This window comes from Pseudopodoces humilis, chromosome 1 (genome assembly GCF_049639895.1).
Source record: "Pseudopodoces humilis isolate 2021_Gansu_Grassland_sample_001 chromosome 1, ASM4963989v1, whole genome shotgun sequence".
Classification (NCBI taxonomy): domain Eukaryota; kingdom Metazoa; phylum Chordata; class Aves; order Passeriformes; family Paridae; genus Pseudopodoces; species Pseudopodoces humilis.
The window spans coordinates 27760662-27787699 of NC_142200.1; the positions used below are offsets into that span (position 1 = coordinate 27760662).

Below are 27038 nucleotides of genomic sequence, written 5' to 3' on the forward strand. Positions count from 1 at the left end.
TACTTGTAGTTCTTAAGATGTGCTACTAAATTATTTTTGAGACTAAATTTTTCTCCTTATGTTTCTAAAAAAATGACAAAATTAAAATAATATAAGCTCTACATCATGAAAGATGGTGAGATTTTCTAAATATTCCCCCTGCACTCTCATCCTGTTCTTCCACCCCCCAGAGCTGTAGACACAGACAGCAGTACTCATACCACAGCAGTTCCTTGGCATTTTGCAACAAAACCCTTAGGATTTACAAAGAGGAAAAGAGAAGCTGCCCAAGCAATTGAAGCCTTTCCACACCAGATAATGAATAGTGGTCCTAAATCTCTTCTCCAGCATTTCATACATACATATAAATATATGTGCGTGTACATAAAAGGTGAGACACTATACACACACACAGACTTTAAAGAAATTTTAATAAGATGAATGAAAAAATGCATTTTATATTTATCTCACTTTATCCTTGCCTATCATATTTTTTTTTCTTTTTCCTTTTTAAAAGACCAGATCATGCTTCCTTTCAAGGCCTGGAAAGTGAAAAACACATATCACTGAAGCAATGATAACATCTTTGTGTCAGAGGGGAGGAGAGGGATGTATTTTTGATATATTAAATTAAAATAATTTCTTGCTACACAATGGTTAAGTGTGAAGGAATGCAGCCCAAACACCACAATTTACACCGAGGTGTGGTTTTTTGTTGGTTGTTTTTTAAAGCAAATCAACTTAAAAGAATTCTTGAATGCTAACTGGCTGCTGAAAGATTAATACATCAAAAAAATGTTTCAAAATATCCTTTGAAGGAGCACTATATCTTAATGACAGTGTAAGGACAGTACTTACAATTTTGCCTGATAGGAAAAGAAATTTAACAAAATCATGTAACACAAACATGACACCAAAATATTTATTTACAGTATATATATATATATATATATATATATATATACACATATATGAACAAGTTTCACTTTTTATTAATGTATTTCCCCTTTTTAAAGTTATCCAGGTTAAAAATTTCTAAGCCTGTTAGGAGAAAAAACAATCTCAGAATAAATAAGCAACAAGAAGGAAGTCAGTTACAGTACACCATCTGCTACCATAGTCCTCCAGTAAAATATGTTCCAGTTAATAGGGTACATTTACAATAACACATTGACACTATTCACTCTCGACTGCTTACATACTAAACAAATACCATCCTGGCGTGAAGAGAGGTATATGTTCAAAGAAGAAAGAGCCATTTGTCCCACTGTTATCTGAATTTACACAGGAAAGCACCACTCCTTCAGCTGAGTTAAATCCCTGCAGCCCCTTTGTCCTTGAAGAAAATGGGTGTCCCAAAAAAATATGGCAACAAACACTGCAGTTATGGAGGTCCATATGGTGTATTTTGGTTTCTGTACATCACTACAGTGTTTCTGAGTACAATTTCACCAACCTCACATCCTGGCCTATGAACTGGTACATAAGTCTGTCTTTCAGGATCACCAGCCACTATACATAAGCCTACAGAGCAGCTCACCTGAACATGGAGTTTCATTTCTTCACCTTTAAAAACAAAATGTTTGAAAGTGCTTGGTCTGAGATTAATAAACTGAACGCACCTGAAGCTCCTTCAGGATCAACACTTGGCCAAACATTGCTGGAAGTCAAACACTGGTTAGCAAAGAAGATCTCTACAGGATTTTTTTGTCTCCAGTGAGGGGTGTTCACATGGAAAATTCTTATTCAAAAACAGCAGGCACACATTTTCCAAAGCAGACTTAAAGTCACTTTAGTTTCAAATTGGAAGTTTAGAGATCCATTAGGTTATAGAGCACTCCAAATAATGCCAAGGGCTGCGTAAGAGCCAAGCACTGTTAAACTACTAATTCAACCAAGAACATAGCCTGGAAGCCAGCTTTTCCAAACTAACCATGGGATTATGTAGGCATGGCTTCATATTTAGAAATACCAGAAGTGTCCAGAACCACTGCCAGCCTCGCATGATCCTGCACCCAGTGTGTGCTAATATGTTTCGTATCCAATTCAGAGACCTACATAAACTACACACTTTGAACACAGGATTCAAGCCAGAAGGGTTAGCAAATGGGTTTGAAATAATTTAGAATATTTTCTATTTTCCTAAATGTTCTTGATTTCAGCTAGCATCTCATGCTGAATTTCAGCAAGCATTAAAACCAAGTAGCATTTTGTTAGTATTTGGTTTCCTACTCCTACAGAGTTCAAAATGTATTTTTAAATTTAAGGCAATTCTGTCCTTTCTTTTTCTGTTTTATTTTGTATTTAAAACAAAAATAATTCCAGACTTTCTCTACTCTCAACAAAAAGGGACAATTTTCTTAGTACCTCCAAATTTTAGGACAGAATTAATACGCACAGTTTTTTCCAGCAAGCAAATTATCGGAAGTGGCAAGATTTGATTCAGCTGTCATACAGATATAATCCAAAAGCAATTCCTCCACAGAGAATGAAAGTTCTGAAAAAGTCAATCTCTCCACAGGGTTTATACATCTTGGGTTTTATTCATGGGGCTCAACTTGAGAGGCTCTGAGCAGACCACATCTAGAAACACATATTTGCTTATACTTAACCTAAAATCCACTAAGCTGAAGGCTACTGGAACCTATTGAAGCTGAACACCCAGCAAATCACAGGCTAAAGCCTGCAGGAGAAGGGGTCAGTCTTCTGTTGCTGAAGACCTACAGAAACCAAGTCCACCACTATTCCCCAGGTGGTTCAGTCACCACTAAATTTAAATTCATTTGAAAACAAGAAGCCTAGATCAAGGACTCTGCTTCCTACACCCCAAAGAACTCCATAGTGTTTTACTATTTCCTTGTGTTGGACAGCAGGCTACTAGCATAGAGCTTAAGAGTTGTTTAATACTTTGTTAGTACAAAGCAGCCTATTTAATTTTTGGGTTGCATTTGAACAGCAATTTCTCCATATATGTAATAGTTTAGCACTCAAGAGTGGCATGTGTTCCTCAGGCTAAAACGCTGTCAGTTGGACAGTAACACACCAACTTCACAAGTAACCCAGAATCAGCTTTTAACCAGGGTTTAAAAAGGCAACTGCAAATGCAACACACTGGTACTATTGCCATTTACAAGCTGAGTAAGAGAAAAGAACCAGATGCTCAGAAATTAAAATTATTTTGAAATTATATAATTAAAAATGTAATCCTTCTGTGAGGATGAGTATTATCACACTAAATAAAGACTCATCCTAGAAAGACAAGGAAGAGGATAAGAATACAGGAAGGTCAAATCTCTTTTGGACTTTTGACAGGGTTAATGCAAATCAGTAGTGTTTGGCAAGAATCTGTAAGAACCTAAGTGTTTTGCTTTCCTCAATCACTGTAATTCTGTAACCTAGTCAGAAATAGTCTAAAATACAATTCAAGTTGACTTAGAGAAATGCATGGGACATTGTGTCCAGTTAAAACAAAACAAGTAACACATCCCACTTCAATAAGCCTACAGAAGAGCTTCCTCTTAATATCTAGGACACCGTAAGTTGCTCCCGGCAGACTTTGAATCTTCATGTCCAAATGAATTGTTAGTAATTCTTGGGCTCAAAGAACTTGCAAGTGAGGACATGTATTAAGTTGTTTTGCTAATATTAAAATAGTCTGAACCAAATAACCCTCTAGTTATAGGGCCCTGACAACTTACTTAACTTCCGCATTTCAAAAACTAATCCAGCTTTGAGCATAAGTGAGGCACACAGGTTTTTACAAACCAACAGATATGGTAAGATAGTACCTATTAAAAACTGATACTAATAATAAAACAAATCTCTTGACAAGGCTGAAAAAAAATATATGCCTGAAGGTTTAGGCAACTACTTAATTATTTTGTTTGCTGGTTTTTAAGCTAGTTTGGTAATATGGCAGTAACACCAGTCTCAGCAAGACATGCCATAAAAAACCCCAGCCTGTATGAAATGCAACCACACTACATCAGTGAGATTATAAAACAGCAGTACAGCTCTTCACATTCTGCACTATAATGTTTGGAGTTTTTAAAAGACCATGCTCTTATGAAGCCCAGGCAGCCAGTTTCTTCATTTCATCTTCATCCTCTGCTCGTTTCCTGGTCGATGCTGCAGATAAAGAGACAATAACAATCAACTAAAGTAACAATCAGAACCATTATATCCATTAGCATGAGGACTTGCATAGTGCTTTTCTGTGTGAAGATCTCAGACCAATTTACTGAGTAGCAAGTTAAACATGAGTAATGCAGGAATGAAGCTCATAAGAGATGTGACTATTCTGCCTCATCATATTTCCTACAGAACCTAAAGTTCATAATACAGGTCTGACGTCATTCCTTCTGAAAGACTCACACAGAAAAAACATTTCATTTCTAAAGGTTGTCACAGCCAGGAAAGGCCCACAAGAATGCTGTCAGTTCTCTCACCCCCATGTAAATGAGCAAAAGTGACCTATCCTGGCCAGCTGCACATCCTGCTACCTTTCCAAATAATGCTGAGAGGTTCTGCACAAGCAAGTCTCTGAATGAACTCACCCTGTTTTAATGGATGGTGTCATTTATTAAATGGAGAAAGACATTCCTGAACTTCCTTTGCTCAGGTGACATCAGTTAACTGCTGTGTTAACAGCAATTCCCAGCGCTGTATCATGCCCCACACACACTTTGTACCCAAATCTCCTATCACACATCACCTGCATCCACTAAACTAAAACCTCATCCAAACTGTCTTCATTTGCTGACCCACAAATTAGACACCAGAGCCCAGGTTCAACCTCAGGCTGCCTCCTCCATGTGCGGGCTGTGCACGCCAGGAGTGGCATCTCTCCAGCCACCAATGGAACACTGCTACTGGGTCCAACACCTGTGTGTGCACCTTTACCGCAGCCAGCTGGCTCCTGCCTGGGGCAGCCACAGGGCCAGGAGCTGCTGTCTTGAGGGAAACTGCAACTACCCTTTGGGGACTAAGGGTGGGAGAGGCACACGGGGGACCACAGGTTCAGTCCCTATTCTGCAAGTGTCACAGGTTCACTTTGTAATCAGGGAAGGTCATTATGCCTCGCTCATTGCAGTTTCCTCATCCTCAAAATCAGGAGGGCAACGTGCATCTCCAGTTGATGCATTATAGATCCATCAACTGGTCTGTTGCTGTGCTGTTTAAGTAAGCAGAGAGTTTCAGAAAGCATAAGCTAGTTTTTCACAGCTTTGAACTATGTAATTGCAACCAGCTCATCTTGCCTGAAGCAGTCATTCAGATGCATGAAGTAGAAAATTAAAATAGTGAGAATCACATGGAGATGGTCTGCATTTAATAAAAATATCAACTGGCACAGCTGGATCTGGAAGGCAATGTATGAACAAATCATAATGGCCAGACTAAATTTTCACTGTTTTTCTAAATCCCTTTTTTTTTACTAACTGTTCTGCAATTCAGTAGATGAGTTCAGTAGATGAGGCCACAGTCTCCACTTGAGCATTTTAAACTGCTTCTCAAGATTTAAGTGTCATCTGCCAAAACACTTACCATAGTATCTGATTTCAGCTGGTCTAGGTAACCTGTTCTGTAGCAGAAACTATAAACAACCTGTGTCACATGTGTGCTGCCCTTACCATCAAGTATTTACATTCTTTTACTAATGTCAGTCACAGCAAGTCTTTCAACTGGCAGTGAAAAGTGTATTAAAAGCTGACTGCCTCTGGCTGAATTCAAAATGAACAGGGCAGAACTACAGGAAAATAAAACTACAGCTTAATACCGGGAATAAGCCTGTTCAGTAGAAAGAAAGCAAAGGAATGAAAATATGTCTTTAAATATGTGCTTCCCAATGCCTCCTTCATTTCCAATTAAAGTACCAGTATAAAATATCAAACCACTACCCTGCAAAGCTGGATCTTTATGACGTAAACATTTGGAATCTAGGTCGGACTCTAATTGAAAGACACTAAGGATTTAATTGCCAAAAAGAAGGAAAAAAAAGGCAAAAAAAAGATCATTCCTCAATGATCTTACTACATTTCAGTAGGAGATTCATCAGTATACAAGCAAGGTATGTGCTGAGTTTGTCACCCCAAATCTACAGAGAATTTGGTCCTAAATGCTTTCACAGAGAAAAATGGAATCCCACTCTGTTTTTTCTGTTAAGCAGATACAGAAATAGGAAAATTAATTTATAACATTTGAAAAGTTACAACAGAGTTAAATGCATATCTGAAACATTCTTTTCCTCTCCCCTTTCTCACAGCACAGCTTAATAATGAGAAATATATAATGGCAAGCAGGCATTTTACCAGGGCGAGAAGGCAGCGATGTGGACGGAACACTTGGCAACCTGACATCTCTCATTCCCTTGTTCAGTTCTTCTTGCTCCAGTTCTTCTAATTCTGCCATCAACTCATCCTAAATTCAAGGAAAACATGATTTACAAATGCAAGGGTACATTTAACCACTATGAAGCAAAGTACTACAAAAAAAAACAGTTTACACCTGAAAGGACATATCAAGAAACAGCACATTAAAAAGTGTAATTTTTACTAAGTATGGGCAATTAAGTAAACCTTAATTGAACACTGAAAATAGGATAATGAAAGTTAGAAACAGGACAAGGAATAAAATTAGAAACAAAACTAACAGCAGTACAATACATGCCAAAAAGGCAAATACAGAGTAAAAAGCCTCGCTGCTGTTCTCAGGTTTGTTCCAAATCTAGAGTCTGTACCCTTCAATGGATTCTAACTTTAATGTGCCTTTTTTCCAATTTTAAAAGGTAAACACCTTCCAGCGGTTATAAGGCAGATTGTCATTAAACATTATGCTTCAGCCCTATCATGTAAGTCCAGGATTATATGTGATTTCAAAGCAGCACTGGAATCAAAACTGTCCTTTGGGTCCTGTTATTCACTCTTGAAGCATTCAGCACTCATGGGCTTTTAGGTGCAGAGGCTGACTTGGACAGACAATCTAATCCACTCGTACAATGCTAAAAATTAAAAGGTCGTATGCTTTTTTAAAAAGCAAGGAACTTATTTCTCAGCTGAAGCTTCCTAAAGAAAGGAAGATAAATGTTACATATTTGTAGAGAAATGGATCTTTGCCACATTGATAAAATGGTTTCAAAGAAACAACGGGCAAAAACCACTGGAGCGGGGTGGGGGAAGTTTAAAAAAAGTAGTAAAGTAGGAGCTATTAGATACTGAAATGGGCTTTGCCTACACATTTATACTTTGTTTATCACCAATGTCGAACTTAAAATGATAGTTGCATAACCACCACAGGATTTATACCTGTATTTACTTTCTCATGGTTTTATAATTTAAGGTAAACATACACTGTGCCAACCCAGGGAAAAGGAACTCATGTTTCTGTGCCTGTCTGGAGCAGGAGAAATCACATGTTTCCATGGTCTCCTTACAGCCATGGCACACATGTTAAGAGAAAATGCATCCAAGTGCATGGAATAAACATCCTTAAAAAAAAAATTAAATTAAATATTATCCTTCAACACAAACCACCTTATACCCCAGCAATTAAGTCACTGATTCTAGCACTCTTAAGGTAGAGTAGCCTACAAACCAGGTTTCCCAGTTACTGCCAAGTGCTCTAAGTGTTAGGCTCCTATGCAAAAGCTGGTAAGATGACACTCCAAGTGACAGGGGCTTATTTCCCACATGAGAACAAAGCACATCAGCTTCAACTGGGATCCCTTAGGAACTTCCTTAGGTCAATCTATAACATGCTTACTAAGCCTAGACTACAAAAAGTTAAGCACTGTTGAAAAGTAAGACACTGTATAACTGTTTGGGGTGACAGGATGTTTTTCAATTGTTCGAAGCTCAGGCCAAATCCCATTCTTTGTGCCAGTAATGAATAAATGTTTCTTGGAAAGTCTATTTACATTCTAAATGGAATTACAGGAAAGCAGGTAATGGGAACAAAATACAAAGAATCATTCTTATTTTCAACAAATTAGAACTGTTGAATGAAACTTCCAATCAAGGCAATATGTGCCATATAGCATTTATATTTTTCTTTGTTGTGCATTTGGGCACATAGGAACAAATTAGCTGGGAACAGAATGAATGGTTTGAGCATTCGGGATATTCTTCAAACCATTCTTAGTGCTTGGCCATTTTGAAACAAAATTGAAAAACAAAACAAAACTGGTTGTGATATTGAGCATGATACCCATCTCTGCATTCCACAGATTACAAGAATTTTTGAGTAACCTTGACCATTGAGTCCTCAACCGTGGTTCAATCAGAAATAAGTTATATCCTGTTTAGATGTACAAAATCAAATCTGGGAGCACTGGATGAAAGCTACTGCAACAAAATTTGAGAAGGTCCTAAATGCCTTGTGGGGTTTCAGAAGAAAAGAGTTTTAGAATGAAACCTTACTGCCTCCAAGAGGTATTACTTCCACCTATCAGACCTACTTCTGCGGTCTGGGCAACAGGGAAAGGACCTGCATCTCCAAGCACCAAAAACAACCTTAAAAAATGGTCCAAATATTCAGAATTATGAACAGCAGCCTGTCCATGACATAGGGACATACACTTAAGTCAAATGGATGTCTATTCGGAGCAACAAAAAATTATATGTTTCAGTGTCCACTTGGAGTAGTACAAATTACATGTTTCAGTGACCTTCCTCCGATGCTCAAATGAGAATAACTACAGGAGTGTAGTTAAAAATGCTTTTCTTAAAATTTAGACAAAAATAAAAATAATTTTTATATTTTTACAGGTGCAGATTTTTATTTAGTGCATTATATATTTTATATATAATATTTTTATTTCATTTTTATATTTATAATAAAATTATACAATTGTCCTGGAGACGGTAAGCTAGAACCAAGGAATTTCACATCCACATTTCCTGAGAAACAAACCACTGCACAGCAAAATAACTATGGAGTTAAAACTCACAGGCCTGAAGTACTAACCTCATCAAACTCATCACCAAAGTTGGCTCGGTTTGAGATAGCATCTGAAATTTCCTGGGCAACATCTTGCTGTTCAGTGATATCTTGCATCAAATCATCGATTTTGTTCAAATCCCTGGCAAGGTAACATGGAAACATTTTTTTAAAGATATATCATTCAAATCCTACAGAACACAGAGGGGGAGTACTTCAAGAACACACTTGAAAAGACCTTATTTTCTTTCTATGCCCATGACTTCTTAAACAGCAGAATTCACCGGCAATGGTCTTCCTCACCTACACCCAGTCCACCTACTTCCATGCTGGGATTACAACAAAAGTCAAACTGCAGTAGACCGCATCTCTCCCTCTATGTGCTCCTCATACCTCTGCCAGACAGTCACAGCTCATGACCAGACCCCCAAGGTCAGCATCTTTACAGGCCTTTTGGTACTTAAAAGGGGGTTTATAAAAAAGAGGGGAAGAGGGTAACATCTTTAACCCAAAAGAGGGCCAATTTAGATTTGATTCAAGGAAGAAGTTTTTTAAAATGAGGGTGGTGAAGCACCGGCACAGGCTGCCCAGAAGTGGTGGATGCCCCATCACTAGAAATATCCAAGGTCAGGTTGGATGGACTCTGGACAACCTGATCTAGTTGAAGATCCTCCTCTTCACTGCAGGGTGTTTGGACAGGATTGTCTTTAAAAGTCCCTTTGAACCCAAACTATTCTACGATTTTATGAATCTTTTTTGATGTTAAGCTTTCACCAGAACTGGGGGGAACTTAACAGAATTTTACCCCATTTAAAGGTTTCCCCTTATCGTTAACTTCATTATTGTTTCAGTTCCTGTTTATTTCTCCCAGAACAACCCTTCTGATTTAACTCTGTTTGTTCAGGCAGAAAAACATCCCTTGAAACAATATAGGACCTATGAAAATAAAAATGTAATTCTCTTTTAGAAGGGGCAGATAGGAAGGAGATGGATCTATTTAGTATTTTGAATCCCACAGTCCAGCTTATGGATTCTGAGGAAAAGAGTCCACCTAGTTTCTATTAGACTTTCTTCTAGACAAACCAAGGACAGAGACCACTCTCCACTGCCAAGATAGACTTAAGAAAACAGATCTCACTAGTTTTAACTAGTAAGTGAATTTCCTTCTAGAGTTATTGTTAGGGAAATATATTTTCCTGCCAAATATAACACTACAGCACTAACAGCATTCCTGACATTCAATGCCCGAACCAAAAATTAAGTCAAAACTATCTAACTTGATACAACAGTCTGTAGTGATGGAATAATTTGAAAGTGGTTAGTAAGTTCAACTTGGAAGCTACTAGAAAACACTTACATATTTTCATGTACTTTTTTCATAGCTTGTGCAGCATAACCCATGTTCTTGAGCACTTCTGTGTTGGTGTGGGAATTTTCCAATGCCTCTCTCTGGAACTCAATAGTCGAAAGTGTCCCATCAATTTGATTCAACTGTTTCTCATATCTCTTTTTTCTCTTCAGCGCTTGTAAGGCAGCTAGAATGGGAAGAGGCAAAGTGCACTGTGTGTTTTCATAGCAAATGCAAGGACAAGTAGTTCAGCACCAAGCTGACCTGAAGAATTTGTAATTCCCACCCTCCTACCTTACTATGAGGGAGACAAACTTTGGCCACACCAGATCAGCAGCCTGTTAATCACCAACAGGCTGTTGCATGAACATGCTGGGAAGCCTCTTTTAGATTAACTCCTTTTAGCACCACAAGGAAAAGCAGCGTCTTCCTCCACTGTGGGAGATCTTGAACTCCATCCTGTGCACACAGGCAAAGCAGGGAAGATGGGAAGGAAAAAGAAAAACATCACAGAGAAGTCAGAAGGGAGGAAACAGAAGAGAGAAGAAAAGAATAAGATGCAAAATGTAAGTAAAACCTAAGGAAGACAGTGTAAGAAGATCTGCCATGATAACCACAACTCCACCAAAAGCGCTTTTTAAACTTTGTCTCAGCAGCAATAACTGTGAAGTGCAACAGAGGGCCCAAATGGTCCAGCCAGGCAGATGAGTTACATCAGAGGAGGATTTGCATTACTCCATTTTTTAGTTCATCTATTTCTTACAATCACTTAGGAATGTGATCTTTAAACCTTAGAATTTAAAAACATAAAGAACTTTGTAGACACAGGCACAGTCAAATCCAGCTACACCCCATTATCTTTGTAAATTGTTGAGATTAGTCTTTTATATTCACTAAGTTATGAGCAGCGTACTCTGCCCAGAGTAAATCATTACCAGAATAAATGCACGTGACAAGCATGAGGAGAAAAGAACTTTCTCTTGGCCTCAGGGTGTAGAACACAGTTTTGCCACAAGCATTTCCTGATGAGAGGCCTTTCCAAACTACACGTGCCAGGCAAAAAAGCCCCACCAAACGAAACCAAGGGGACTGAGTTAACCCATCGTTTGGTTTCTTTCAATGCTATTAGCAGCCCCATTCCTTCCCATGTCTCCTAGAGTTAATTTTTCAAACAGATTCAGTGCCTACAAGCCCCAGCAGCCCTGTGCCCCCCCAAACTCAACCAAAAGTAGCAGCTACTGTTGCAGTCCTGTTAAAATTGCCCATGTGCAATAACACTGAACCTTGACACTGGGTACACAACTTTCCAAATTAAATTAGGATTCCCCCAAGGAGAGCACAAAGATTTAAGGTGTGTAACAGCACACTAAAAAAATCAATGCTTTGTTGACAAATGCTTAAATCAACCTGATCAAAATTACTCATCATGAGCTGCACAAGGACAGGCATTCACACAGCCTAAGATGCCTTCCACCATCTGCAGTGAGATGTTTCAGGACAGCAAACCACAACACCAACAGATTAATCACAGCATTCAAATCCAAGATTTTCCCAGGTTTTGGGGGATGGTTCAAAGATCACGCATATTCTGAAGAAGTTGCACAAACTCCAGATGATGCCATGCACACAGCAAATGTAAGAATTGTAAGTCTCACTGGTGATTCTAAAATACTTAATTATTGATATAATTGATATATTGAATAATTATAATTGATTATATATATAATATATATATAATTGATAATTGATTATTGAATAATTGATATAATACTTAATTAATATTGATTTAATCCCCAACAAGCTTTACCTACTTATTATTTCCCCACTTATTTATGCTTAGTATTCATAGAGTTAAGACACCACCCACTTCCTTTCTTAGCTTCCATTGGATCAAATTTGATCCTGGATTCTTAGGTTAGGAAGCTAGAGGTTCCAGACAAATGTAACAGTCTGAAACTGCGCATAACACCGGCTGGGCCAGAGCGGAGTCGGAGGCCCTGAGGACTAAGGAGCACTAATAAACTGATGCAGAAAGACTTCAGCTGGAACAAGCATCTATCATGGACAGTCTTTTTAGTCAGTGTTCTTCAGAAATGGGACTCCGCAATGCTGCTGTTATTATTGGTTGCTCACAGAGAAAATGGATTTCCTCAGTTACACACAAAGCAGTTGTTTTCAAAATCTCAAGATAATTTAATTAAACCACACCCAAATCAAGAAAACACAGAGAAGCTAAACTCTCTGTGACTTCAGTATTCATAAACAGCTCTTCCTAATTATTGTGGTGCAACATATTATCTTCCTTCTCTTTAGTTTTACCAGTGACTTACAGAATAAAGCACTTCATAGGAAATAAATTCATACTCCTTCCTTATCAAGCAAAGCATTATAAATTCACACCACGCTATATGATTTTCCTGATTTGTGTTAAATGACTGCCCTTTATTGCAGAGTATTTCACTACAGTAGCTCCAACCACTAATTTAAGAGGATTTCATTGTTATTTGGTATCTATTTTTCTGTGTTTTACAAAGTACATAGAACATTTACTGGTTTTCCACTGCATATCGCAAGCATTTTTAAATATTGCTACAATGCTGACACTTTGTTAAGGAAGCAGAAATGGCCAGCTGGGCAGTAAGAATCCTGGCCACACTGAATATCCAGATTTCAAAATGAAAAACGGCAGTAATGACATAATAAGAGTTGTGGCACCCTTCTCATGGTTTCATGACACATCAGACTGAAAAGCAACAGTGCAGTAATACCACCTTTACCTGTCAAGCCCACCACCAACACCCATTAGTACAGAAAGCACCAATGAGCTCATCATCTTCTGAAGCAGAAATAAACTGTTGTCTAATAATCCTTATCATTCCAATGAGAAAACTATGGAAGTAGGCTAAGACTCTTTCTTCTGAAGATGTAACACCACTGTGAAAATACCAGGTCTCATTCTTGGATACAGTTCACAAACCTCCACCTCAGGCCTGCAAGGGATTCTGACCTCCCTCACTCCAGGGACAGCCAAAGACAATGCTGCTGAGGCCATAAAAATTATAGGACCCTAATTAGGCTCATTTTCAGCACTTCATAGTCCTTAAAGCCTTGTGGAGGAAGCCACATGCAGTTACAACTGAGGAGCAAAATCAAGAATACTAATGAGCTGAACCAGTTAAAAGTATTCCAGTTCATGGCAAGACACTTGAAATGTGATCATGAAAGTCAGAGAACAATCACTGTAACTCACAGAGCAAAGACACACCAAGGACTCTCCTTTATGTCCCTGCCAAAACCCCTCACTCCCAACCTGTCCCACAGCCTACCGTAGGCATGACTGTCCTGTCCATCTAACACACATCATTGTTTGGCTTCCACAGCCTCCTGGTTACACCTCATTGAAAAGGAATGCTACACAGCTACATAAACCCTGCCCAAACATAACACACAACATACTTAGCAGCATCTACTTGTGAAAGCCTCACTGTTATTCACACTTTCTTCATAGGTTTTGTCCTCACTAATACTATGGGATTTTTTATGGTTAAGATTTAATCATATTCTGGATGGCTTATCTTTATTCTTTTTATTAAGTTTTTTTAATATTTTTAGGATCTGTGAAAGACACCAGGTTGAAACAACACACATTCATGTGTATGTTACTTTCACAATTATAGGCATGCTTCAGAAAACACATTTCATTTTAAACAAAGTTCTCAAATATTGAGTATCACTTCCTGTTCTTTAAATTTTCTTCTAATGTCATTCAAAATAATGGAGAAGAAAAGCCAATATGTAGATGGAGTTGGGAGCTATGCACTGGCTGAAACTGAGAAACTCCCAAAAAGTACAGCAAGAGATTAAAAAAATAATTTGTCCCTGGAAAGGAGAGGCATTAGAACTCAGTGCTAACTGTGATAAAAATATTGCTTGTCATGATATAACATCTTCAGAAGGAACTTCAGCAAACAAAAACCCCTGAAGTGGTCTAGCTACAATCAGATATTAATGGAGAATGCTGGAAATGTATCACCTCGAAAGCACAGGTAATTCCAGATTAGGTACAGGAACTGCAGAGATTCTTCATAAAGGAAAAGCCAGGAGTATTTCAGGGATGTTTCACATCTATGGCATAGCTAGCACATTACAGCTTTCAAATCAAGTTAAGCCTACTGATGTCACATGAAACCCATTCAAGAATCATATGAAGTCATGAGAAATTGCTGGTGCTTGAATCTGCTCTCTCTTGTGTTGGTGCAACTGACTCAGACTCATGCACATAAAAATCAAGTGAGATCATACTAATTTGGTGCAGTTTCTAGCCCTACATTCATCTTGCTCCAGTTGCAGACAGCCCCATTTTAGTTCACGTAGGCTTCTACACAGATGCAATGAAAAAAAAACCAAAACAAACTACATTAAAATTACCAGTGTTGTCCCTCTGAAACACTCACTTCAACAAGGCAGTGTAGATTAAAACCTTCATTCTCTCATTTGTGTGTATGTTTACATAATATATTTCCAATAGATGGTGGTCAGCACAGATTTTCTCTGAGCTATACAGTACTGTACACTTGCTAATATGCTACCATATGTAAATCAACAGTAATTAAACTGCAAAGCAATTGACATATCAAATGAAGATATATTATTGGGATTTTAAGTTCACTGACTATCCTGCTAAATTTAAGCACTTTGGCACAGCAGGGTTATATTTTAAACAATATGTGGTTCATACTGCTTCTCCTCTGACTGCACTTAGTTTATCCCATTTTGGTTTCAGAAACATTTTTGGTGTGAATAAAAACTATCACACTGAACTTTTAGCCCTACTCCTCCCTCTTTACTGTTCTTAACTTTTGGTCCCTGAGCAAATGACAAAATAAAAAGGCAGTTATTTTTAACCACAATCAGTTTGCAATACAACTCCATGAATAATTTTGTAGATAAAAAACTAGGTAAATTGCGCATTGAGCACTGCAGTAGAAACAACGATCTGGGAGAAAAGCTTCAGATATAAAATGCTGCATGCCTGAAGCAAAAGGCCATCACACACCTGAAACCACTATCAAACAGCTGAGTTAAAGGAGAAGCAGATCCACCTTTTCCCAACAAGTTCTTTTTCCTGTCTGTGCCCCACCCTCTGCTTCGCAGGTGCACAAGCACTCGTGTAGCTACCAGGTCAACTGGATAAGTGGAACTTAAACTATCCTGGGTAAAAATAACAGCCCAGACAAAGAAAACCACAGTATTTTAAAATATGCAGCTTTCTGAAACACACCCTTCAGGGAGCTCTGCTAAGGAAAAGGAAGGGAGCAGCACAAGGGCAGGAGTGAGGCAGGAAATGTTTCTTCTTCCTGAAAATGTGCCAGCTTATAGTTCAGGTTTGGGAAGAAGTTCAGGAGCAGCATGTTGGGATTTAACCAGGAATTGCTACAGTCATAGGAACCAACCTTTTTTCTTGGACCAGCTCAGCAAGCTCAGGCTTTTGCACAATGAATTCAGCCCTAAGAGCCACCTGGTCACTTTGTCCCATAGCAAGTTAGCTTCCAGCTGAACTGTGACAGTACAGAGGTGCTTGGAGAAGGAACCAAGAGACACTCCAGCTGAAGCCAGGGGAGTAGAAAGTGTGAGACTGGGACAAGTGTGACAACTCCCATGCTCTTAAACAGCTGGCTCAGTTAAGCTCTCAAGTGACTTTACTCCCTCTGGATCTGCCTTCGAATCTATCCCATCTTAACCCACAATTTTAAATCCACTCTAACTAAAAGTTAGTTTAGTTAAACTGTCTTTGCTAATAATTATTAAATGCTAAAGTATTACAAATACATTAGAGAGCTAACCAAAATACCTCTAACAGCTCCTCTAAAGTTTGAGCTTACAGGGCATTATTTTTTAAATTATTGAGTAACAGAACAGGCAAAAGACCTGCTTTCTTGTTACATCACAAATCTTTAACTCAAAATGTTCTTCTGTTTTGAAGCATTTAAATTAAAATACAGCTCAGAGTACACAAACAGGTCTCCATGTGACTTCAGGAAGTAATTAACTTGTTTCTCTGAGGCCTGTATATCCCCAAGACACTGACTACCATCATTTGCTTCCCAGGGATGACAACACCAGTATACATAGGAGCCAGACCTTTTGACCCCCTAGCATCCTCTCCTTTGATAGCTTAGAGCATTAGTGACTACTGCTTTATTAGCTACATTCTTTTTTTTGGTTGTATATATAGCTCTTACATGATTTGGACAAAGCATTGCATCACTTTGTTCCTCAGTTGTCAGCAATGGGGATAATGTGCATTTATTCGTGAATATACAGGAGATCCGCACATCCTTCATCTCCTTTGCCAGCTGCCCAGCCAATGCTGAGCCCCCACACAGCAATTCCCTCCCCTCGCTGAGGAGCAGTACTTTGCCCTCCGTGTATCCAGCCAGCATCGACTGCGGTGCAAAGCACGGACAGGTGAATCGCACAGGAAACCACAGACAGTAAATTTGTGAGGAATAACAAATTCCCATCCCGCTATATTAATTCACCGTTCATTAAACACTAATAGATGCCAAAGACCCAAAACCACCATCCCGCCTCGCGTGTGGTGATACTTGCTCAGAGCCCACCGTCGAACCACACTGCACACCTGCGGAATCTGCGGGCCCAGCCCCGGCGAGATCCGAATCCCCGCCGCAGCCAGAGCGCTCCATTCCCGGGATTTAATCGCGCGGGGCCCGGCCGGCACTCACCTCGCTTGTTCTTGGTGCCGTGCTGCCGGGCTACCGCCAGCTCCCGCTCGATCCGCGTCTCCAGGTACTCCTGCTTCTTGCTCAGCATCTCCTCAGTCTCTCGCAGCCGGGCCAGCGCCTCCTGCGGCGAGGGACCCCTGCGGCCCTTGGAGGCGGCCGAGCCGCCCCCCTTGAAGAACTTGGAGATCTTGCTCATGGCGGAGATCCCGGCTCGGCACCCGCCAGCCCGGTCCTCAGGAGCCTCCCTGCCCGGCACACGCCGTGACTGCACTTCCAGATCCCACGGGCGGCGGCGGCACCGCACCTGGTGGCGGGGCGGGCCCGGGGGCGGCCCCGCGGAGGCCGAGCCGCCGCTGCCCTCAGCCAGCGCCGGGCAGAGCGGCGGGAGGAGCCGCAGGGACTCGGGCCAGGCCGGCGCTGCGGACGCGGCTGCCGAGTTTGAGCTTCCCCCCTGCTTTTTTCCCTCATGTCTTAGAATAGCAGAATGCACTAGGGGGTCATCTGGTCCAACATCCCCGCTCATGCAGGGTCATCCTAGAGCGCACGGCACAGGGGTTCAGTATCTCCAGGGAGAGAGATTGCACAACCTCTCTGGACAGCCTGTTCGATTGAGTGGTCACCCACACAATAAAAAAAAAGTTCTTCCTCATATTCATGTGGAAATTCCTGTGCATCAGTTTCTGCCTGTTGCCTCGTCTTATTGCTTGGCACCACTGAGAAGAACCTGGCCCCAACCTCTTGGAACCCTCCCATAAGAGGCTTATAGACATTGGTGAGGCCACCTCTCAGTCGCTTCTTCTCAAGGCTGAAGAGGCTCAACTCTCTTCTTTCCTCCGAAGAGAGATGTTCCAGTCCCTTGATTAATTTGTAGCTCCCTGCCGTATCCTCTCCAGAAGCCCCATGTCTCTCTCTCTCTCTCTCTCTCTGAGGAGCATAGAACTGGAGACATGCCGCAGGAAGGTGTTTCGGAAGGGCATCACGCTCGGAGAATGGCGTGCACGCGGGTCAGGGCTGGGAAAATAACACTGAATTCTGAAGGAATGTGTTTTTTTACAAAAGTGGTGCGTGCGCCATGGCTAAGGAAACCTCAGTGGCATCAACAGGTTACAGGGTGCATGAAGTGCTTCGGGAAACCGGGCTATCTCCGCTCTGCCTCCGGGAATGGCCTCTGCGCCGAAGGACGACGCAAATAGCGACACAAATAAGACACAAAACATGCACTTTTTTTTTTTGCCTGGAACAGCCCAGGAGGAGAACCAGCCGCGCCTCTGAATGCTTGGGTCTGAATGGGCCCGCTGGAGTCTGGAGCTTGGACCGACAAGGGCTGCTAAGAGCAGGTTTTCCTGAGCGCGGAGATGTGGCCCATCCCGCCGGCATTCCCGCAGCTCTGAGCCCGCGGGGCGGGGGTGGGCTCGGGCTCAGGCGCTTAGGCTCTGCCCCGGGGCGGGCCCCGCCGGCCCCTCCGCAGCGCGGCCCCGCCCGCCCCGCCGCTTCCCCGCCTCCTGCGTGCCGCGGACATGGCGGAGCTGGAGGTGGGGCAGCACTGTGGGGTGCCCGAGTGCCGCCAGCTCGGTAAGGGGGAGCTCGGCGGGTCCCGGCGGAGACGGGGATGGTGGGCCGGGGACGGTGCGGGGTCTGCGAGGAGTGCCCCTCCCAGCTCGGGGAGTCCTCTGTGCTGCTATAGCCCTGCCACAGTCCGGTGCCAGCACCTGTCACCTCGGTTGTGTCACTGGGTGGTTAATAGCCCTCTTGCCCCTTCCTCACATTTGGTTGCCTTCAGTGATCTCGGAGAGGTGTGACTGGAGATGTAAGCTCTCAGAAAGAAGCAGCAGAACCGCCTGCACCGAAGGCTTTCTGAGGGACCACTCAAAGATGAAGGGATTGAGATGATCGCGACCTGAGCTGCACGGTCCATTGCGTGGTGGTCTGTCAGAATAAAATCTGAAGGATGGAGAAGCAGAGTAGTGGGCTGGACTTGGAATTTGCTGCCATTAATGATGTGGTGGAGTTCGGCAGATAGTGAAGTGATTTTATCTGTAAGAATTTATGTAGTAGGCAGGGGATGTGCACAGAGGCTTAGGAAGTGTGTGTAATTTTAATCACCCAAGGTCAGTATGTATGATATGATGTGAAGAAGGGGCAGGATCATTATGACTATCCAGTGGAGGAGATGTTCTCCCTTCCAAAGAGCCAGCATGTTGGCAACTCATAAAATAAAATGTAAATTGTTCACTGTCAGTAAATAGTGTTCTGAGGGATCTTGCAATAAATTCAGTTTTTAACATAACTGGTAATTTTGATGGCTAGCCAAATGTTCCAGTATCATAGCTTGATGCTGAAAAAATTTTAATTTAAAGCCTAATTCCAACTTCTGGAAGGTATATTATTTACCTGCTCATATGTTTTTCTGTAATATGAATTAGGGGAGTTAACAAAAGCTACTTCTAGCTAAAGTGTAGATGCAGTTGCTAAGTATTCTTATAAAGATTCCTACCCTGTGATGTAAGCAAAAGTTAATAATGTGAAAATTAAGCTATAAACTATTAGCAAAACAACAACCATGTTGTGTTAACTGAAAAAAAAATCTTTGTTTCAGATTTTCTTCCGTTTGTATGTGATGGCTGTTCAGGTATCTTTTGGTAAGTTCATAGAACCACAGAGTATCTCAAGTTGAAAGGGTCCCACAAGGGTCAACAAGTCCAACTCCCTATTCCTCACAGGACTGAAACTAAAGCATACAACTGAGTATCATTCAGACAGTCCTTGGACTCCAACAGACTTGATGCCATGACCGTTTCATTAGGGAGCCCGATCCAGTGCCCTACCACCCTCTCTAAGAAACTTTTCTTGGTGTTCAACCTGAACTTCCTGTGACACAGCTGTTTTTCATTTCCTCATTTTTTATGCTGTCACTGGGATTTCCTCATCCCAGGTGAAGAATCCTGCACTTGCTCTCATTAAATTTTATATGGTTGGTGACTGCCCAGCTCTCTAGTCTATCCAGAATCTCTCTGTGTGACTTCTCCACCCTCAAGGAAGTTCACAGCTTTTCCTGGTTTAGTATGGCTGGCAACCATGACATGTATTCAGATAATTTATAAAAATATTAAAGAGCACTGGTACTAAAATTGAGCCCTGTGGAACTCCACTGGCCACCAGACTGAAGCAATTGCATTAACTGTGGCTCTCAGAGCCCAAATCATCAGCCACTTCATACTACAGACTTGTCTAGCTGTGTGCTGGACCTTTTGTCAAGAAGGACACTCTGTGAGACAATGTCAAAAGCTTTGCTAAAATGCAGAACACCACATCGGCTGGCCTCCTAGTGTCAACTAAATAGGTGACCTTGTCACAAAATGAGGAGGCTGATTGTGGTTTTTTTCTTGAAAAAAAGTTTGGGGTTTCTTGCAAGGTTGAAATCAGGGCCTGCACTTTGATTTACACTTTGGATTAGGAGAGAGTAGCTGAGAGAAACTCAGAGATTGGGGGCAGATTTCACTTCTAACATATGAGAAGCCTTCAAGGGATTTCTGCCATTTTGGAAGGTGATTGAAAATCCATTTAAACAGACAAACTCTGGTTGCTTTGAATTGAACTCTTAAGCATGTTAGTGTCTTCATTCTCTTGAAATGATTTGTTTACCTTGAGGAATAAGTTCCAAAAGCTAAATGTTTTACATTCTGAGAAAGAATATGATCTATCCATTCAAGAAGTGAAATGCATGGGGATAGAACAAACTTTGGAGAAGATTCATTATCTAATTGAAGTTTTCCCATGATAAAATTTGTCATATTACTCTTTAAACACTTAAATGTTTTCACATGCAGGTTTTTTTTTCCTGGAATGTTGATAACAGTGTGATATTTTCTTCTTTTTCCATAAAGTCTTCAGCACAGGAGCCGGGATGCTCATGGGTGTTCTGAGGTAATTTAATAATATATGACAGCATTAAATTAAAATTCCATGCAACTTAGCTGTGTGTTTTCAGACTAGATGAATGCATATGGTATATAAGTATGAATTATTTAACTGAGAATTTGAAAAGCTTAAAAAAATGAATCTACTCATTTTCTTCTGCTCGAAAGTAAATTGACTGAGTAGGATGACGGTTCTTTTTCTGCCTCTGAGCTGAACATAACCAGGGCAAAAGCAGGAGGGAATAGCCAGACCAGGTTTGCCCATAGAATGGAGAGCTAGGACAGATCTTTGGGGAAGCTGGGATTGCAACTTATATCTGTGGTATCTGTTGATTTACACAAAGTATTTTGTACTTACTCCTAGGTGAATGTGAGAAACAGTTCAGTGAAACCCGATCAGCACAGATCTTACCCATGCTCATACAAGAACTGTAATGGAAAGGAGCTTTTGCCAGTGTTATGTCCTTATTGTGAAAAATATTTTTGTCTCAAGTGAGTGGAAAAGAGTGTTTAAACATCAATATTCATTCACTGATGTATGGAAAAGTCAATATAAGTTTTACTTTGTTGTTTACAGGCATCGTCATCAATCAGACCATGAATGTGAGAAGCTGGACATGCCAAAACCTCGAATGGCTGCCACCCAGCAACTTGTTCAAGATATTATAGGCAAGTACAGAGGGATATATATTCTTTTTCTTATATCTTTTTCAGAACACTATTTGAGCTTCTGGCCTCCTTTGAGGGGTCAGGTTTGACCAAATGAGAGGAAGTGATAGGAGTTCCTTGGTTAAATAGCCCTTAACTCACATGTCAGCATTTAATACTGTTCATCTAAACTGAACCAAAGCAACAGTACAAGGAGAATCTCTAAAGAATAAATAGGAAGCAGGCTTCTTTCAGAATTACTGTCTTGTTGTCATTCTACAAGTACCATAACATAATGAACTGTACTTAGCCATTATTATTTACATATTAATTCATGTGCAAATAATGCAATTGTGTTGGATGCGCATGTCAGTCTGCTGGGATCACACCTACACATTCAAGATGGACAGAAAAGTCTGATTCTACCATGTAATGTTTTGCAGGTTTTGAACAAGCTTTAGGATGGGAAAGAGAATAAATAGCACTGCCCAGCTGGACAGTGGGGTTATGTGTAGAACGGAGGACCTGAAATTGTTACCATATGAACGCTGTAATGGCCATAGGTCATTAAACTTAAGAATTTGTATCTATTTGGCTTTTGCAGCTTGTGTTTACATGATGATAATGTTAATCTGCTTTTCAATGTAAAGGAATTCTGCTAGAACTAAAAATTCTGATGCATGACTTTGGGAGAATATGAACAGACACAAAAGGGGGTGGGATCCTTGGAAATACAATGAGACCCAACAGACTAAGTGGGTGTATGTCATATAATATGGTCAGGAAACTGTAAGAATGTTCACACTAACAGGAATAATACTTTTCTCAGATTCTAAAAAAAGTGATGAAGTGAAAAGCAAAAAACGTAAAGGAGCAAAAAACAGTGAGACGGCAGCAAAAGTGGCATTAATGAAACTGAAAATGCACGCATGTGGGGACAAGTCCTTGCCTCAGGTCAGTGATGTTTGTTTTCAATAACTGAATTCTCAAAGGAACTAGAAAGTTTTCTAAATTGCTTGATCTTCATTGAGTTCCCTCAGCTTGGTTTTGGATTTAATTTCTCAAGACCACAATCCCTTAAAGGTATATTTCAGCCTAGTTTCCAAAAGCAGTCTCACTAGTCTTATGTCCGTTATGTCTGTGTGGGGTTTGGAGCAGTGGAGTCAAGTTCTGTTACTTTATAGCAGAAATGTATTTGTCTGCCACATGGCTGTTACATAGCACTGCAGGGACAAACAGGGTCTTTTGGGGATTTTTGGCAGAAAGATGACATTACTAAGATTTAATAAAGCTTATCAGTCTAGCAGAATTTGATGATCAGCAGAGCATAGAATTTTATTATTAGACTAGAACAGGATTTCTACAATCACTGTCGCACAATTTTGTAAGTAGTGCAGCTCAGAATTTTATAGCACATCTTAGCTTGTGGTTCCTTAGCACCTGGACCCTTTGCAGATAGTGTCAAATCTTAATACTTGGCTAGCAATATTTCCGATTATCTAGACGTGAAATAAAATTGCTTGGTATTCCCACCTAGATTGAATTCATATGTTGGGGCATTGCAGTGGACAATGTGGTCTTATGGTAAGAATGTGCCTTAAAAGTTTGAGTTTGCTAATCTTGAGAGTGTAAAGGGATGAGTATGCCAACTCAGATTGGTACCAAGATGTTTCAGGTGCAGATTCAGCTACTCACCCAGAATTAGCATCTGAAGATTGAGAATGTTGTATATACAACTCCATTTGTATTTGTAAAAAACCCATTGAGAAATTATTTTCATAAACTGAATGACACGATTATCATCCCATTCATGAAACAGGGAAGAAGGAGGTATAGGTAAAGGTCAGTACAATACAGTGGGTGTTGTGATCATCTTTTTACAGCTGAGTTTTCTACAAAGGTAAAAGTAATGATTCCTTGGGCATACTTCAGGTTTGCTTGGGCTAAAAAATCTGTCCAAGTTTCACTCATTTCCTGAGTGATAATGATAAATGATAAAAATGATAAGGAATTATTCATTCTTGGGAATTATCCAAACCTCAGTGAAGGTAAATAGAGTCCCCATTTAGAAACAGTTTTTTATGCGTCCTTTACTTTGGGAGTTAGTAAAGGGACAGACAGGTATTTAAACTTCATAAGGGTAGTTAATAAGAATATTGTCACCCTGAAGAAAGAGAAGGACTGACAGTAGGGGATTCATTTTACTGGTTGGAGAACAGGAGAATGAGTTTTTTCTACTGGGCATCTGGTGGGTGTCTACTGGTTATTTTAAACATCAAACAGCTTTTAAGTAGAGCTTTTACCCATTTTCCCATAAGGAAACTTTGCCCTGGAGCCCATTTTAGTGGACGTTCCACTTCTTGACTTTGAGGACAGGGGGGACACCCAGGCAACCACATGATCATCCTACCATTCCTGGATTTTTTTTCTTTTTAATGAATGCCATTGTCAGATTGCACAGCAGAGGGCATGGGAATGTCAGCAATCTGTTGATTAAATCCTGCCAGAGTGGTATGAACATGCACTTTACCACATGCAAAAGCTTTCCGTAAGCCTTCCTTATTTTATCTCCAGTAAGGGTGTAACACCACCCTTCGGGTGTTCAAGGGAGAAGTCCAACATAATTAATTTGCCAAGTGGACCAGGGGGCTTATTTCCTGTTCACAATCCACTTGGTACCCTGAAAAGGTGACCTTCTTTGTGAGGCCCTAGCATGGTTTCTTCATCAATTGTTTTAATGGCTCAGTAGGTGTTCCCCTGAATGCAGCTCACAGAATATCCATACTGAATGCATTCAGGTTTCCTGGTTGCATTTGCTGGTTTTGGGGGATGCAGGAAGACAAAAAAAGGAGTTCAAATTTTACCTTAACAATTGAATAAGAAACCACTGCTCCATTTACTTCAGTTACTAATATTTTCTGATGTTTCAGAGGGATAGCTCCAGGACATTATTCTCTTTTCTTCTGTGTGGAGAACACTCAGATTTCAAGGAAAATGTACAGGTTGAAATTCAGAGCCAGTTCTATGAACATGGTTGAGATAGTTCCATATGTTCTGAGGGGACACATAAATAAATCCTTTAAAAAAAAGACTTCTGTCTTGTTTCTGACTTTGACTCAGCAAGGATGATCCTAAATAATGAATATATAGCAGTCATCCTTGTTATATTTTACCCCAATCCCATTCAGAATCTCTCCCTCATAGATTACTCTTGACGTTTCTTAAACAAATCTTTCAGTCTAGTAGAAAGAGTGTTTAGTACATAAAAGGAGGATACAGTACAGGATGAAGGATTATCTGAATGCTGGTTTGTGAAGCAAGCATTTCTAGTACAGTGAACTGCTCTAACTGCTTCTGCATTCCCATTTGAGACACTATACTACTGCCAAAAACAAATACTGTTTAATCAAACGCACGTTTTTCTCACGAGGGCAGATACCTTTTCATGTCTGTCTATACATAACAGTGTGCTGTAGGACTGGTGGGAAAAGATGTTCTCTCCACCTTTAAGAACTTACTGTCTGTCTTATCCTCTCCTCCTGCAGCTGGAGAGGATTTGATTTGATGATCTTGGTCATTTATATTTTGCAGTAAAATTGGACTGATGTAATAAAACAAATTTCAGTTGGTAATTTTGGGTCTGAAGTTTTAAGGTTTTTACTGAAAAACTTAAAAAAGTTTTAAGCTTTACTTATAAAAACTTACTAGATGTATATGACTGGAATTACGTGTTTCTGCTGTGGGTAATTTTTGTTTTGTATTTCATGTTTTTCTAGAAAGAAAGAATTTACTTTCAAGTATTTTTACCAAAAGGGAACAAAGAGAAAAGCAAACCCATGTTCTTTTGCAGTAAGTGGAGTATTGGCAAAGTAGTAGATTTTGCAGCTTCCTTAGCAAGCCTTAAAAATGACAACAACAAATCAACATCTCAGGTAAGTCAACAATAACAAACATTTTCTAGATTTTGGCATTTTGGGTTTAGTTTTACTTTTGCCTTTTGTGCCTCTCCCACCCCACTTCTTTCATCTTGGATAGGCAACTCTTGATGTTAATTTCTGTGCTATTTGTCTTACAGAAACTGAGATTATGCCATACTGCCTCTGGAGAAGCCTTGCCATTTGAACACACACTGGAAACATGGCTATCTGATAAAGACTACCCACTGTACAATGGAGGGAATATAATTCTAGAGTATCTTGATAATGATGTTCTGTTTATAGAAGATACAGAGTCCTACTTTAGTTAGTCAATAAATTTTCACAAACAAAAAAAAATCCAGTATTTTTTGGAAGCATGGTATTAAAGCAAGTCCAGTTTTCTTTTAAAATCACTGGTATGCCAGAATCTGTCCTCCACTGTAAAGACACAATTCCCATAAGTTTCTCAGTTGCTTGACTGACAGAAGAGCTATTTCCTGAAAGGAAAGTTATAGTAACTAATATTACAGAAATTCACATTCTAGAATTCTTGCTGTATTGAGCTGTATAATATCAAGAATGTTTTCTTAAATTCGGTATTTATTTTTGTGTAAGTGGTGGCGACAGTATGTCTTAATAAATAATGAAAATGTGAACTTGCAGTATGACAGTTTTCTGAAGGACAGAAACATCCTACACTATTGCAGCGTCTTTTCTACATCTACATGAACAGATTTTATTGCATTTGGAAACCAGCACTGTCCATACACCGGCTCCACATTTTATTCTTGTAATGACATTTAGAAGGAAAGCTTTAGGAAGCAAAAGTAAATTCACTCAGGTGAAGTGAATTTAAAAAACTTCATTTACCCCTGATTGTAAATCTCATTCTGTGATTAGGTGGGGATAAAAAATCTTGATAAGCCTGTCACTTATTTTGTTTTACAATACTCTTTACTGTAGTTTTAACATTACTTAGGTATGAATAAATTACTGGATGTAGTGTGGGTGTCACATAAAGGAAAGTGGTTTTGGTTTCTATGAAGGAAAGGGTTTTCAGTAGCTGGATATTTTGGAAATCTTTGTCTCTTGGCAGCAGAAAGTACAGGAGCACTTTTCTGCTTTCCCTTGCCTGTCTCTCCAGTTATCTTGCTTTCCAGGACAAGAGGAACAGTTCCCTTTTCCCTTGTTTTTTATCTTCCTCCCTTTCATCTGCAATTGTCTATTCATCTTTCTTTTTATCTTAGGCTGCTGTGGTACAGAATATGCTGTCAGAGGCCTACCAGCATTGTGGAACCAGTGAGTTGAGAAAAGCCCTAAACAGAACTTGTTCCCTGCACTGTTGCTACAAAAGCAAGTGAAAAAATGCTGTTGTGCAACAGGGTCATTTCTTTTTAGCAGAAAATCTTTGTTCACTACTTACACCCTTCTTCCTGCCCCTGATTTTTCTGCCTTAGCAGTTGCAGGCAAAATAATTGAAACAACATTTTTTTTGTGGATAAAGAGAAGATAGACTTGGAATGCAGGAATTAAATATTTGGGGAGACCT

General features: G+C 40.1%; 2 protein-coding genes across 2 annotated transcripts; one reads left to right on the forward strand and one right to left on the reverse strand.

Moving 5' to 3' along the window:
* Positions 1-887: 887 nt before the first annotated feature.
* On the reverse strand, positions 888-17296 carry CHMP4C (charged multivesicular body protein 4C). The gene is made up of 5 exons (XM_005517060.3): positions 17008-17296; positions 10271-10448; positions 8941-9055; positions 6288-6396; positions 888-4107 (listed from the first exon to the last, which is right to left on the reverse strand). The coding sequence occupies exons 1-5, from the start codon at positions 17201-17203 to the stop codon at positions 4043-4045; spliced, it is 663 nt and encodes a 220-aa protein (XP_005517117.1). The 5' UTR covers positions 17204-17296; the 3' UTR covers positions 888-4042.
* Positions 17297-18483: 1187 nt separating this feature from the next.
* Positions 18484-26145, forward strand: ZFAND1 (zinc finger AN1-type containing 1). The gene is made up of 8 exons (XM_005517061.3): positions 18484-18579; positions 19604-19646; positions 20892-20931; positions 21289-21416; positions 21502-21593; positions 22402-22526; positions 25349-25504; positions 25648-26145. Exons 1-8 carry the CDS (start codon positions 18525-18527, stop codon positions 25816-25818), a joined length of 810 nt encoding a protein of 269 aa, XP_005517118.2. The 5' UTR covers positions 18484-18524; the 3' UTR covers positions 25819-26145.
* Positions 26146-27038: the final 893 nt, after the last annotated feature.

Bases quoted from the DNA above. Each gene is read 5' to 3' on its own strand.
- CHMP4C (XM_005517060.3), bottom strand. From the start codon at position 17,203: ATGAGCAAGATCTCCAAGTTCTTCAAGGGGGGCGGCTCGGCCGCCTCC. The intron at 10,449-17,007 runs GTGAGTGCCGGC...TTCCCATTCTAG, and splicing joins CGGCACCAAGAACAAGCGAG to CTGCCTTACAAGCGCTGAAG. The intron at 6,397-8,940 runs GTTAGTACTTCA...CCTTGAATTTAG, and splicing joins TTGGTGATGAGTTTGATGAG to GATGAGTTGATGGCAGAATT.
- ZFAND1 (XM_005517061.3), top strand. From the start codon at position 18,525: ATGGCGGAGCTGGAGGTGGGGCAGCACTGTGGGGTGCCCGAGTGCCGC. The intron at 19,647-20,891 runs GTAAGTTCATAG...TTTTCCATAAAG, and splicing joins GGCTGTTCAGGTATCTTTTG to TCTTCAGCACAGGAGCCGGG. The intron at 21,594-22,401 runs GCAAGTACAGAG...TACTTTTCTCAG, and splicing joins ACTTGTTCAAGATATTATAG to ATTCTAAAAAAAGTGATGAA.